This window comes from Haliotis asinina, chromosome 7, assembly GCF_037392515.1.
Source record: "Haliotis asinina isolate JCU_RB_2024 chromosome 7, JCU_Hal_asi_v2, whole genome shotgun sequence".
Taxonomy (NCBI): domain Eukaryota; kingdom Metazoa; phylum Mollusca; class Gastropoda; order Lepetellida; family Haliotidae; genus Haliotis; species Haliotis asinina.
The window spans coordinates 28,199,904-28,212,985 of NC_090286.1; the positions used below are offsets into that span (position 1 = coordinate 28,199,904).

The 13,082-nt window shown below is 37.7% G+C and overlaps 1 protein-coding gene across 2 annotated transcripts; it reads left to right on the top strand.

Annotated features, from left to right (window-relative positions):
• The first annotated feature begins 36 nt into the window (after positions 1 to 36).
• Positions 37 to 12,946, top strand: LOC137291319 (DNA methyltransferase 1-associated protein 1-like). Of its 2 annotated transcripts, none has more exons than XM_067822623.1 (13): positions 37 to 207; positions 767 to 925; positions 1,720 to 1,805; positions 2,411 to 2,531; positions 3,091 to 3,165; positions 3,732 to 3,950; positions 4,350 to 4,457; positions 4,643 to 4,831; positions 5,989 to 6,060; positions 6,188 to 6,260; positions 6,788 to 6,942; positions 7,348 to 7,587; positions 8,289 to 12,946. In XM_067822623.1, exons 2-13 carry the CDS (start codon positions 827 to 829, stop codon positions 8,349 to 8,351), a joined length of 1,500 nt encoding a protein of 499 aa, XP_067678724.1. In that variant the 5' UTR covers positions 37 to 207; positions 767 to 826; the 3' UTR covers positions 8,352 to 12,946. The 2 variants fall into 2 exon arrangements, with proteins under 2 accessions (XP_067678724.1, XP_067678725.1); XM_067822624.1 differs by having other exon boundaries at positions 793 to 925; positions 8,289 to 8,439.
• Positions 12,947 to 13,082: the final 136 nt, after the last annotated feature.

Genomic DNA, 13,082 nt, shown 5'->3' on the forward strand with positions numbered 1-13,082 from the left:
AAGGCATTTTTTCTATCGATCTCTTTTCAACACACCCTTCGAGTTTTTGTTAACAGGGAAATGGCGGCGCCCATGAAATCTATTCGCTTTGTCAACAAATACAAACTCTAACACGATTTTGGGATATATGCAGTTGCTACATTGTTGTTTTGGGACGTGGAACAAGAAAGGGACATTTTGAAGCATGGTCCAGTAAAGTTTCCCGTGGTAAATATTTTGAATCAGTGAAGTTTTTCGATGATGTTTTGTCATGTTTCCTCAGCTCTGACTATCTTTATTTTGTCGTTTCTGGCACAAAAATGCACTACAACAACAATTCGCTGGCATGTGAACAGATTGGATTTCACGTGCGAATCAATAATATGGCTGTACATCAATGTTATGTAATTATTTCGGAAAATGGTTGACAGTTGTATCAACTAGGCTCTGAGACAATCACACATTGCCTTCTTGGTTGACATTGCTATTTTCACCAGCTTGATATGCAGTATATCATCGAGGACATGATATTCCCTTTGTATCATTTTAGATATCATTTTTGCCCAGTTTTGCAACGCCATTTTGACTAACACTAGGAAATAACATGTCTTAGAAAGTAATAGTGTGATCACAATGAAGCTAGTTATCATCAAGAACACTGTCATTATGGGAGGGCCTGTACTGCAAAACATGGTTAAAACTGATAAATATCTTGAACATAAGTGAAAGAAATCTGTGTAAATGATTTTCATGAATATATTTCTCCATTTTTTTAATTGTTTTCCAGTTTCACTTCCATTAAAACGATTACAGAAAGAGAACACCAGTTTACACATTTTCAAGTAAAATGGCAGCTGGAAGTGATGTCCGAGACATTCTTGAGTTGGAGCAAGCTCCAGAAAAGGAAATGGTCACCAAAGAGTCCTTAATGAATGATGGGAAAAAGGTAAGTGTATCTAGGTAAAGTTAATGTCATGTAGATTAAATATAGAAAATTTGTTTTTGACATTCCTGAATGATTTTATGCAGGTTGTACAACTTACTACAAGGACTCATTTAGACCTGATCAGTAAATGATATTTGACTCAAAGTCTGAAACAATTTTCTGTAAAAATTCTCTTGTTTTCTTTCAGTGGGAAGTAAGTTTTGATTCAAGAATAAATTCACTGTGACACAAACATGTTTTCTAAAAATAGTAACATGTCCAAACGCAATTTATCAGTCTCAGGCTGGTAGACTTGCTTGTAATTTGACAGCTGTTTATCCAGTCATCACAGCTCTTTAATAAATGAATATTTCTCTAATGCTTCATCATGTATTTTAGGGGTGAGGGTAGCCTAATTGTTAAAGCATTGACTTATCAAGCAAGACCCAGGTTCCATTCTACCCATGTGAAGCCTGTGTCCCTTACTATGATATTGCTGGAATATTGCTAAATGTGGCATAAAACAATACTCACTCATTCATGTTTGTCATGTTTTTATCACCTTTGTCTTGATTTGTGTGAGTACTTCATGAATTTGGTATGATCAGAAGGCCATGTTTGCAAAAGTTTCAGTTCTTATATAGCAATAATTTAGCAAGTTAAATGATTCAGCACTTATGATGCATATTAGCATGTTTTAGTATACAGTCACATTGAGGTGAGTGCTAATAATGACATGCTAAATGAAAGTTTTGAGATTAAACATGTCAAAGGTATAAACAGTGATAGAAAGAATGTTAAATGTTACATTTCAGAAAAAAGCAAAGAAGTCTGAACTGACTTTTAAGCGACCGGAGGGCATGCACAGGGAGCTGTGGGGTCTACTGTGGACTGACAACAAGTAGGTACCTTGATGTGCCGAAGTACAGTCGACAACTGGGCACCATGTAGTGATGTAGGGCATATAGATAGGTACATCTAGAACAGACAAGTATGTACCTCAATGTTATAGAGTTCATATAACGGCTGGGCACCTTGAAGTGATGTAGGGCATATAGAGAAGTAGATACTCGATGTGATGCAGTTTTGCATCTTTGCACTAGAACACTGTTATATCAAAATACACTCAGTGTATACACATACTTCCATCCTGTCCAGCTTGATTTGCACAATGTTGAAAATAACAACTAAATCAAAGTCGTTCTGATGAACATGATAAAGTTTTGTTCCACCAGCTAAGTTTGAGACTGGGTAAAAATTTATTGTAATGAGTTCATATGCTGTGAAGTGTACTAAAGATATCACTGATCCAGTCCAAAATTGTTCTGTTCATTTTACAGCTGAAAATGAGAAACTAACCAATAGCATTCAAACTGTGACAGAAATTACAGAATGTCATTTATTGCATAGAAATGGATAAGAAGAATTGATGTATATTGTTGACAAATGTCCTGTTTGGAGCTTGTTGATGCTAATGTCATTTTTTGGTTTTTGCTATGGATACAGAGATGCTCCTCCCATCATCCCCTCTGACACCAATCAGGGTTATAAACAGATGAAAGCCAAGATCGGCAGCAGCAGAGTTCGACCGTGGAAATGGATGCCATTTACTAATCCAGCTAGGAAGGTTTGGAATCTGTACCATTTTGTGTTAAGGGACATTCATATTTTATGGCTAGGGGGTGTGATGATGATTTTGAAGGAGAACCATGTTCAGTGTGAGCACCCATTTAGAAAGTGGTCAAATGCAACATATGCTGTAACTGGGAAGTCGCCATGGCTGAGCAGGCAAGGCAACTGACTTTGTGTGCTGGCAATTAGGTGCCTGACTCTAAGCACGAGGGTTCGAATCCTGGATGGGACTCAACCCCCCGAAAGTACTAGAATTTGTACTTTACTAAGAAAGTGAAATCCCAAATATGACATATGTTGCTGTGCTAAAAGGTTAAGGATTTCTAACCTCCCTGATTCACTCTGATGATGAATGTTGGAGACTCGTTGCCTTATTGTTCAGGTTTGAAGCAGTATACTTCAAGGACCTCTTTAACATTCCCTGATATCTGTCAACAATAAACACAGCTATTAGAGCTGCTCAGTTGTCATTTGTTATTATGTCGTTTAATATTTCACTGGTAAACATGGTCATTACAAATGTTGGATTCTGATAAATGTCAGTAATCTTTCAGGATGGTGCTATCTTCTATCATTATCGACGAGTTGCAGATGAGGGGAGAGACTACCCATTTGCTCGCTTCAACAAGGTGAGGAATATTACATGTATTATTATTACACTATCCTGAAAGGAGCACATCGTCAAACATGGTCCCTATTTTTGCAGTATAAAGTGTGTCTGCCATTGCTTTTCACCTGATGCTTGGTTGAGTAGAGCTTCAACACATGGTGCCATATTCTGTGTTGGCATGGGGGCAACACCAACTTGAAATATGTCCATTTTAAGTAGTGAAGTAAGTTACATTTACCATTATCTGTTCTCTGGCAAACTGTTTGTTTTAACAATAATTTACTGTACAAGGAAAGGATGGTAGATCTAGTTATCAGACATTATGTAAAGGCTGCATTAGATTAGGTTCCTAGCACCTTTCCTTATGGCAGCAGGCCATGAAATCAGATCAGGTTTTCTTAGGTGATGGATTTGAGCTTGAGTGTCATTGTCTTGTGAGTGCATTGAATGTTGCTCTTGATATCAATCACTTATCGATCTTCATTATGTACAGAGTTTAACATTCCCTGTCAGGGTAAAGACAGTTTGTTAATGGTTAAAGCTTTTACCTTAGTTTGTATTTGACTCATTGTTTTCTGTCTGCAGAGTGTGGAAGTGCCTACCTACTCTGACCTTGAGTATCAGCAGCATTTACATGATGACAACTGGCCACGCCAGGAAACTGATCACCTCTTTGATCTCTGTAAACGTTTTGATCTCCGATTTATCATCATTCATGATAGATGGGACCGGGAGAAGTATCGAGATCGCAGTGTTGAAGATCTCAAGGAGAGGTATTACAATGTGTGTAATACCCTGTCGAAGGTAAGAAAAGGATTGACCTCGTACCTCTCTTACCTTGAACCTCACTCACCTCCAACCTCACTTACCTCGTACCTCAATTACCTCCAGTCTCACTTACCTCATACCTCACTTATCTCGAACATCTGTTTTCATGCTCACTTTTATTTCCAACTGGTTTCTCATTAGTAGACATGTAAACTAAGTACACCCTCCTTAACCAATGAACTGTCAGTTTTTTTAATGGGAAAATTTTTGTACGCATTTTAGTGTCCCCACTTTCATTAGAATAATGCTAAACTAAGCATAAAAGAATATGCACTCCCTATCATACTTGTCTTCTTAGACAGGTGTAATTTGACTTTTTTCAAAAGGTTTTGAATATTTTGTTGACTCTCTTGATTCTGCATCCTTTTCTTCTAGGTTCGTGCTCCGCAGGGTTCTGAACCCAAGATCAAAGCATTTGATGCAGAGCATGAGAGGAAGAGGAAACTGCAACTGATAAAGTTGTTTGACAGAACACCGGAACAGGTGAGGCTATTTCTCAAACATTAACAGACTGCTGCTGTAAAGCTGGGATATTGCTGGGTGCAATGTTAAACAACAAACCAACCACCCTTTTGTGCAAATCAGTACTCAAGCCGTCATTAACTGGATTGTCTGGTCCAGACGCTATTGTCAGGAATAGGAGTATATAAACTCTGTTTGTTGATCAGGTGGAAGAAGAAGACTACCTCATTGCAGAACTGAAGAAGATTGAGCTGAGGAAGAAAGAGAGAGAAAAGAAAACTCAAGATTTACAGAAGCTGATCACAGCAGCAGATAGCAGCATTGACAGTCGGCGCACAGAGAGGAAGACAACCAAGAAGAAGATCAACCCACAACAAAAGATCAAGGAAATCGGGGTTAGTACTTAAAGTGGAATTAATGTAAGCATGAATCTTTCTTTTATAGTAACGCATCCATTCTGCTAAAGTGAATTATAGTTTTAATACAAACATTGTGTACAGGGCATCATAGACACCAATGGGAATGCCAGATCATTATAGGCATCCATTGAAGTCCAGGACATCATAGATTTTAGTGTCCAGGACACCATAGATTTTAGTGTCCAGGGCATCATAGATTTTAGTGTCCAGGACATCATAGATTTTAGTGTCCAGGACATCATAGATTTTAGTGTCCAGGACATCATAGATTTTAGTGTCCAGGACATCATAGATTTTAGTGTCCAGGACATCATAGATTTTAGTGTCCAGGACATCATAGATTTTAGTGTCCAGGGCATCATAGTCACCCATGGGAAGTCCAGGACACCATCCACATCCGTGGGATGTCCAGGGCATCGTAGACACCCATGGGATGTCTAGGACAGAATAGACACCCGTGGGATGTACAGGATATCATAGACACCCATAGGATGCCAAGGACAGCATAAACACCCATGGGATATCAAGGACATCATTGACACCCATGGGATGTACATCATCTCATAGACACCCATTGGAAGTCCAGGACAGCATAAACACCCATGGGATGTACAGGATATCATAGACATCCATGGGATGTCTAGGACAGAATAGACACCCATGGGATGTACAGGATATCACAGACACTCATGGGATGTACAGGATATCACAGACACTCATGGGATGTACAGGATATCATAGACACCCATGGGATGTCTAGGACAGAATAGACACCCATGGGATGTACAGGATATCACAGATACTGACTGGAAGTCCACAGACCTGGATGTCAAGGGCGAAATAGGTTCTCAGTAGCCACCCACCTAGACAACTAAATCAGCTTTGATGGAAACAGGATTAATTTCTTGATTATACTTTGGTTTTTTTTCATTACACATACCAGTATATATTTTTCAACAGCCTGGTCTTCACTGATTGGAAAGTTGTGTTGCTAAATGTTTTCATATTTTCATAAACTACTACACTCAGTAAATATTTTGAAATATAATTATGCATGAAATTCACACAGGAAGTGATGCCTTTAATCCTGGAAGGATTTTAGCAGAATCTTAAATGATTTTCAATACTTGCAGACGACACCAGATTCAGGTGGGATCAAGTTTGCAGATTTCAAACAGTCTGGTGTTTCTCTCAGGAGTCAAAGGGTGAGGACATATGTTAAGATTGTCACTGCATTGCCACTAAAGTAATTTAAGTGCTTTATTGTTTTACTCATATTTGTTATTAAAAGGAAAGCCAGGCATGTCTAAGTCAAACCTGTTTTTCTCCCAGATGAAATTGCCTGCTTCGATTGGTCAGAAGAAACTGAAAGCTATTGAACAGGTGCTTGAAGAACTTGGAATTGGTAAGGTTTTGTCAACTCGGTTTACAGAATATTGCTTTTGTTGTGATTTTCCAAAATTTTGTTCAAGGTTGAGAATCCTCCTTACTCATGACATATTAATGAGACCGCGTTATGGAGATCTACTTCTTTATTATCTGAATCAAGAGATTATTAAAATGGGGTGTTCAGTGGATTAGTTTGATAAATTTTAAACCCTGGCAGCAAGCATATTGTTATAAATCATGTAAGAATGTTTGAAGATGCATCTTGATTATTTGTGTTAGGTTTTGTTTGTATCCCCAAATACTATAATATACTGAGGAAAAAAATATGGGATTACATGAAAGCACAAGTGTTCCCTAATTTGTTTCCAGCTTTTTTCACAAGCTGTGCAATACAAAGTTTGTGAAGAAACCTTGACAAAAATACAAGAACACTTTCACATCATCCCTTAATATTTTCTTCGCAAGATATATTATGACTGTGGTCCTGTTCCCCTTAAGTGAGTTTACTTGGTGACAAATATGTTTATGTTTCCATGTTACCAGAATATAACCCAATGCCAACTGAAGATATTGTCCACCACTTCAATGAGCTGCGGCAGGACATAGTGTTGTTGTATGAGCTGAAGTTGGCTCTTGCAAACTGTGAATATGAGCTGCAGACACTACGTCATAGAATGGAACCAGATGGCTCTGCGCAGGTACATATCCAGTATGAGAACAGATAGCTCTACCCATGTCTGTATGAGATTTGACATAAAGGACATAGTCAGCATACAGTGTTTTTCTGATGTAGTTATTAAGGATGATGTTGTTCCATGTTGTCAGCAATGTTGAGGGCATAAAGTGAACATTCCACAAGGTCTGTCATAACTCCCATTTTTCACATCGAATTACAGCAGATTGTGCTGCAATTTCATTGTGAAGTGAATCAGGGCTCAGAGCTTTAGGTTTTAACCTTCTTGCAACTGAAATAAAATTTCTGCTTTGAGTGGCATTTGAAAGCTGGTTTGATGAACAAAAATTTGTGTATCCATGATAAATTGTCCCCATTCACTGAATAATATTGTCTTATATCTACAGTATTTACATCTCATCTCTTCCAGCCTTTAGAAATTGACCCCTTGGGTACTCCAATAGGAGGAATGGTCATCAAGACGGAGCCTCCTTCCCTGCCCCCGTCCGCTCCCTCCACCCCAGCCCCGGACCCAGGTTCTGCATCCACCAGCATCACTCCTCCATCTGCAGGCGCTCTCTTTGACCCTCAGTCGGCAGAGTCTCCCAACAAACAGAAGAAACTCCTGGAGACAATCGATGTTGTGGGAGGGGCTCCAGGAACACCTAATGTAAGTCACATGTTATGGACAGATTGGCCAGTTGACTAGTTAATACGATCGATATCCCATAACTGATGGCATATATTGTCCTGTCTTTATGTCTCACAGAATCACCAACCTGTTTAATACCAAGGATTTTATAAGTGTTATATTATTTACAGAAATAGTATGATCATGAACATATCATGAACAGTCATATAATGAACACCATATCATGAACACACATAACTGACAGCACCATAGCATCAACTGACATAATGAACCACATTGTATCATGAACAGACATAATTAACAACACCTTATCATGAACAGTCATAATGAAAGATACAATCTCATGAACAGACATATGAAAAGTCAAATATCATTCTGGGACCTGTGTCTTAACGCTCTAATGAGAATCTTTACAGGTCTACTGAACACTTACTCGTTATAAGGGAAAAAAAGCTAAGAGAATTAGGTTTGCTTTTCAGATGTAACCTACCAAATATGTCACAAATATCACTGATGTGTTTACCACATATGTAGTTTTCTTATGAAAGTATCTTCCAGGTTAAACATGTGTTGTAGTGTCAGTATTCTTAAGTCACACCTAATATCTTTGGAAAAATGCTCCTGTATACGAAACTCAAGTCATCATACGTGCATGCATACATGTCCTTGCACACATCTAGTGACAGTTTTAGGGTTCATGTACTTTCTGGTTTTTGCAGAGAAAGAGGAAGGCTGCACTGGAACAAAGCAACATTCTGAAAAAAATCAAACAAAAGCCCTAAGGAACGCCTCTTGAGTGTATGGATAATACTGGAGGCTAAGAACTTCCTGCAGAATTCCATCCAAGTTGACTCTACATAACACTTCTTCCTGGCATTCTGGGACATGGCTGGTGCTGTGAGGCTGTGTCCAGAGTTGTCTACCTTTGTGGACAAGTACAAGCACTGTTGGTATGAGTCCAAGATTCTGCTGATTCTTACAGCTGGTTTAATTCGCACCATATTCATGCTTATGGATTTCACAAAATTTGGTGAATATTGGTACCACAGTGATTTTGTTTCAAATAGAGACATGACAATCTGGGACATGAGCCACTCATACACTATGAGGACAGTGTTGCAAAGATGGCGGTATCAGTGCATCAAAACATACATGAAGTCCTATAATAAACTGAAAAAAGATTCACCAAGGTTAAACTGAATACTGCATTTCCATGTAGTTAAAGCATTCGATCTTCATACCGACGGCATGGGTTCCATTCCTCACTTTGTTACAATGTGTAAAGCCCATCGCTCATGTCCACTGCTATGATATTGCTCAAATATTGCTAAACGCAGTGTAAAACCAAACCCAGTCAGTCAGTTATATGATATATATTGTGGTAGCTAAGTGGTTCCTCCAAAGCTTTGTGACACTGAAGACCTATGCTCATTCCCCACGCTGGTACAATGTTTGAAGTCAAATCTTGGTATCCCCTGCCATGATAGGGGACCATTCATTATTTAAGGCTGGGTGGTGATGATGAATTAACCCCCTGGATGCCACAGGGACATATATGTCCCTCCTCTTCACCCCTCACTTTGAAGTCGAATAAAATTCTAAATATACCACGCATATATAAATACTTCACAGTTTTGAATTCTGCGGAAAATTCCCAGTTTCTTGATACCATCCACTATTATCTCAGACTAAGCGAAAGTGCTTAAAATCGCCTTTCAAAATAGGCTTCTTCGTAAATGTCGCCATTTTTCAAACTGTACAAAATCGAGATTCACAGCGTTATTTGCAGTATGTTTTGAAATGTGAAAATCGGATAATTACTGGGAGTAATGAATTTCAAAAATAGCATATTAATGATCACTGATATCAAGTTTTCATGTAACCCGGAATGATAATTCTGAAACGTCACCGATGTACCCAGAATCGGTTGGGATGTTTTCAAAAATACACTTACACGAACGCCGAAGTGCGCTTTCCGCCATATTGGATAGTGTTTACTAAATCACGTTTCGAGAAGGCCGGTATTGAGAAGCCTATTACATCATGTATACTTCATAGTTAGCTGCGACAAATGCATCATTGAATTCCCCATATATCTTAGAAAAACGAAACGAAATATACTTTGTATGAAAACGAACGCTGTGCTCGAAAGACAGCGCTTGACTGAAATGTAAACAAAGAAAAAATCCAATTTTACACTGCGTAGCATTTTCGGAAATTTCCTAACATCCATCCCTCTAATCATTGCTTACAATAGCTCAATACGCTTAGTATATTCAGGGGAAGAGTATCGTGGCAAAAAATAGCAAATTGAAAATAGATACAATGAAATAATTTGGTAATTCATAAGAAACTGTCAAACTTTTAGTGCAGCGTGACGCCATGACTGACGCAAAATCACGCAGAACGACAACGGTACTTATCGGCATTTCTGGCTTGTTCCGTCATTTACAATGTAAACGATAAGAACATATCACAATACACAGATAGTCAGAATAATTCTGATTACTTACATCTCTCATTTATGTACAAAAGATCCCTGAACCCAGGAAAACGTCCTCGCAAAATCCTGTGTACCCTTCTCAGCGAAGCCGCCATTTTGAAAGAAATCGGTCATCGGTAGTGATGTCACACGCCAACATTGTTGCACATATTAGGCAATTGTTTTGAGGTGAAGGTCGGTTGAACAAGAGTAAACACAATGCCCATACCATTCCGATTGCACTTTTAGTATTGTGATGTATATTTTGCGCATCGTTCAGATATTTTTTCATGAAACTGATTTCAGTATCTACGTATATCCATGTTCAACACCATATCATGTGTGGATATAAGGTATCCGTTTTTATTCTTTGAAAGCTTTTGATTGTTTGAATAATATTTACATGGGAAACTGTCTAAGTAAGTGTATTATACCACATTTTAAGCCTCTACACAAGTGTTGGAAGATCACACGTAGCCATTACTGCAACATGTGCTTTAGTTCCCGTGATGTGCAATATTCAGTACGTTAGGACAAATATTGCAGTTTCATATGAACAGGTTAATAAACAACGATTTAATTCCAACTTATAAGTAAAACGGATAATATTAATGAAAATGATTTGTACATTTTATCAAATGTAAGGGCACACATACTACTGTTTAAAGGAATTGTCTTGTTCATTGTATTGGTTTGTGTCGTTTTTATAGACAAAACTATTATGAATATTAATTGACCAGGTGCGACTTTGTCAAAACGTTTCATGATTCATTATCATTGTTTTTCGATAATAAAGTCAATTCAAATGCGATTAAAATATATCTGATGGCAGAATGTCTAACTCAAACAATATTTATACGGAAATTGTTAAAAATATATACATCAGGTCAAGTCTTAATTTGGACAAGCATTACGTCCATTTTCTAATACTTCTTTACTGAAACATCGATCTCTTTGTACCTTTCATTGCATACTTATGAAGGGAATTGATTTCATAATCATGAGAAGAAAAGTCTTTTTCCTAAATGAATACTCAATGAATATTCAGGTGTTGTGAAATTTTCATTTATGCTAAATTGATGCTAGGCAGGTGCGCGTGTTGCTCACAATAAGATATGTAGTAGAACCGTGTAATTGTTGATATATTCAGGACACTATTTCAGTGATAATACCATTCATTTTATATTTTGGCTGAAAAGTGTTGAATTCTGACACAGAAGCCGAAATCTTTTACACATTGAGTGGAAATTAGGTTAGATATATACTAATCAGCAACCAGAGTAGTCTTTTTCCTACGTCACAAAATGCACAAAACATGCTGTGACGTCAACTAAAATGTCGCATTATTTTCAGTTATTTCATTACGTTTGAAAATGTTGCTGTTACTCCGTTAATAATGATGGAAAATTAATAAAAATACATATACACAAACAGGAGAATATGGGAATCTAAGAACTAAAATATGTATCGGATAGGGACATCCAAATCACTATTGCCTGATTTTTGATGTAGTACACTTGCATCTTTTCTTACAAATTGTGAAACTACCAAAAGGTATCCTCTCACATTGGGGAAATTTGTGTTGGAATAGTTTGGTTCACTGTGAACAAAACATCAGGAAAATATACTGTCCATATCCACAGCAAATTCTCTCCATATGATCGGAGTTACATTGACCTAATGTAAACCATAGCTGAGTTATGCCCCCTTATCTTTATACGTGCATGACCTCTCTGTCGACGTTTGACGTCATAGTAGAAAATCGATTTTTGACATTTATTGCGGGTCATTTTTGATTTTGTGAGTATGACGTTATGCATTAGCACATACATCCATTTCATATACACTTATGTCGTTCAGATATCAAGCTGTATTTTCTTCGCTGACACTTCCCGTAAAGATGCCAAATTAAAAAAATCGTAGCAGAGTGCTTTTATTGGTGCATGATAAAAAACTGAGAAATTTACTGTTTTTGAACACACACAAAAGTTTTTGACAACTTTTAGCAGTGTCTATTTCTCAAACCCCTGAGGTAGCCGCAAATATATTTATACCAACGGATAGGAAATCAAATATCCTACATGTCTGTGCAATTTCATAGCCGTACGCAGATCCAGGACCACGCGAGCGCAAATCTCGCACAACGTTCACTTTTCAAACTTTATGAAAATGTGCGCCTGAAAAAAAACTCGGCATCCAGGGGGTTAAGGGAGGGTCACCAATGTAGTTCTGACGAAGTGGGTGTCATCAATGTTTTACACATATACTAGGGTATGGGGGAAGGGGGTGGATGAGGATGTCATTGATTTTGTACATGACATGCAGGGGGCTTATTGGCATTGTACATGCTCCTCCATGAAAATCATCATCACCCCCTTAGCCATGAAATATGAATGGTTCATAGGAAAATGTTAAAGTGGCATGAAACCTTTCTCACTTCCTCACTCAACATGTGTCTCGGTAATTTCTTGGACTTCTTCCAGACAAACAGTATTTAGACAGTTGTGTCATTTTGTGAAATGCAGTGTATGTAGATTGAAAGAAACACATCATGTGTCAAATCATCTGGAGTAATATTGTTGTGCACGGATATGAATAAAAAATTATACCTGCCCTGCTGGGAAAAATGTCTATTACAGCAAAAACTTTAATTTCAAACGTTCATCACTGACGTTTTGGCATCATTCATCTGTAAATATGTGTTGAATGATCCAACAACTATTTTCCTGAAAAGTGTCCTACTTCCATATTAGAGAAAGAGTAACTGATTAAGGAAGCACTTCCTTTTTCATAATGTTTCTGAGCGTACAATGTATATGTAGTGTGTATATAGCTGACAAAACAATATGATGTACACGCTTATGAATTGAGGTAATAAAGCTATTACGTCACTTCCATTTGTGTTGTTTTGTTTTATCCATTGGCTTTATTGCTGTTATATTTGTCCTAGTTCTGTAAAGGGTCCTTATATAGGCATTTCAACTCTTGTCTTCAATTGTCTGTAACAGTTCAGGTTTGCTACTTATATTTT

Coding starts and splice junctions, on each gene's coding strand:
- LOC137291319 (XM_067822623.1), top strand. CDS start 827: ATGGCAGCTGGAAGTGATGTCCGAGACATTCTTGAGTTGGAGCAAGCT. Junction 3,166..3,731: donor CATTTGCTCGCTTCAACAAG/GTGAGGAATATT, acceptor TTCTGTCTGCAG/AGTGTGGAAGTGCCTACCTA. Junction 6,261..6,787: donor GCTTGAAGAACTTGGAATTG/GTAAGGTTTTGT, acceptor CCATGTTACCAG/AATATAACCCAATGCCAACT.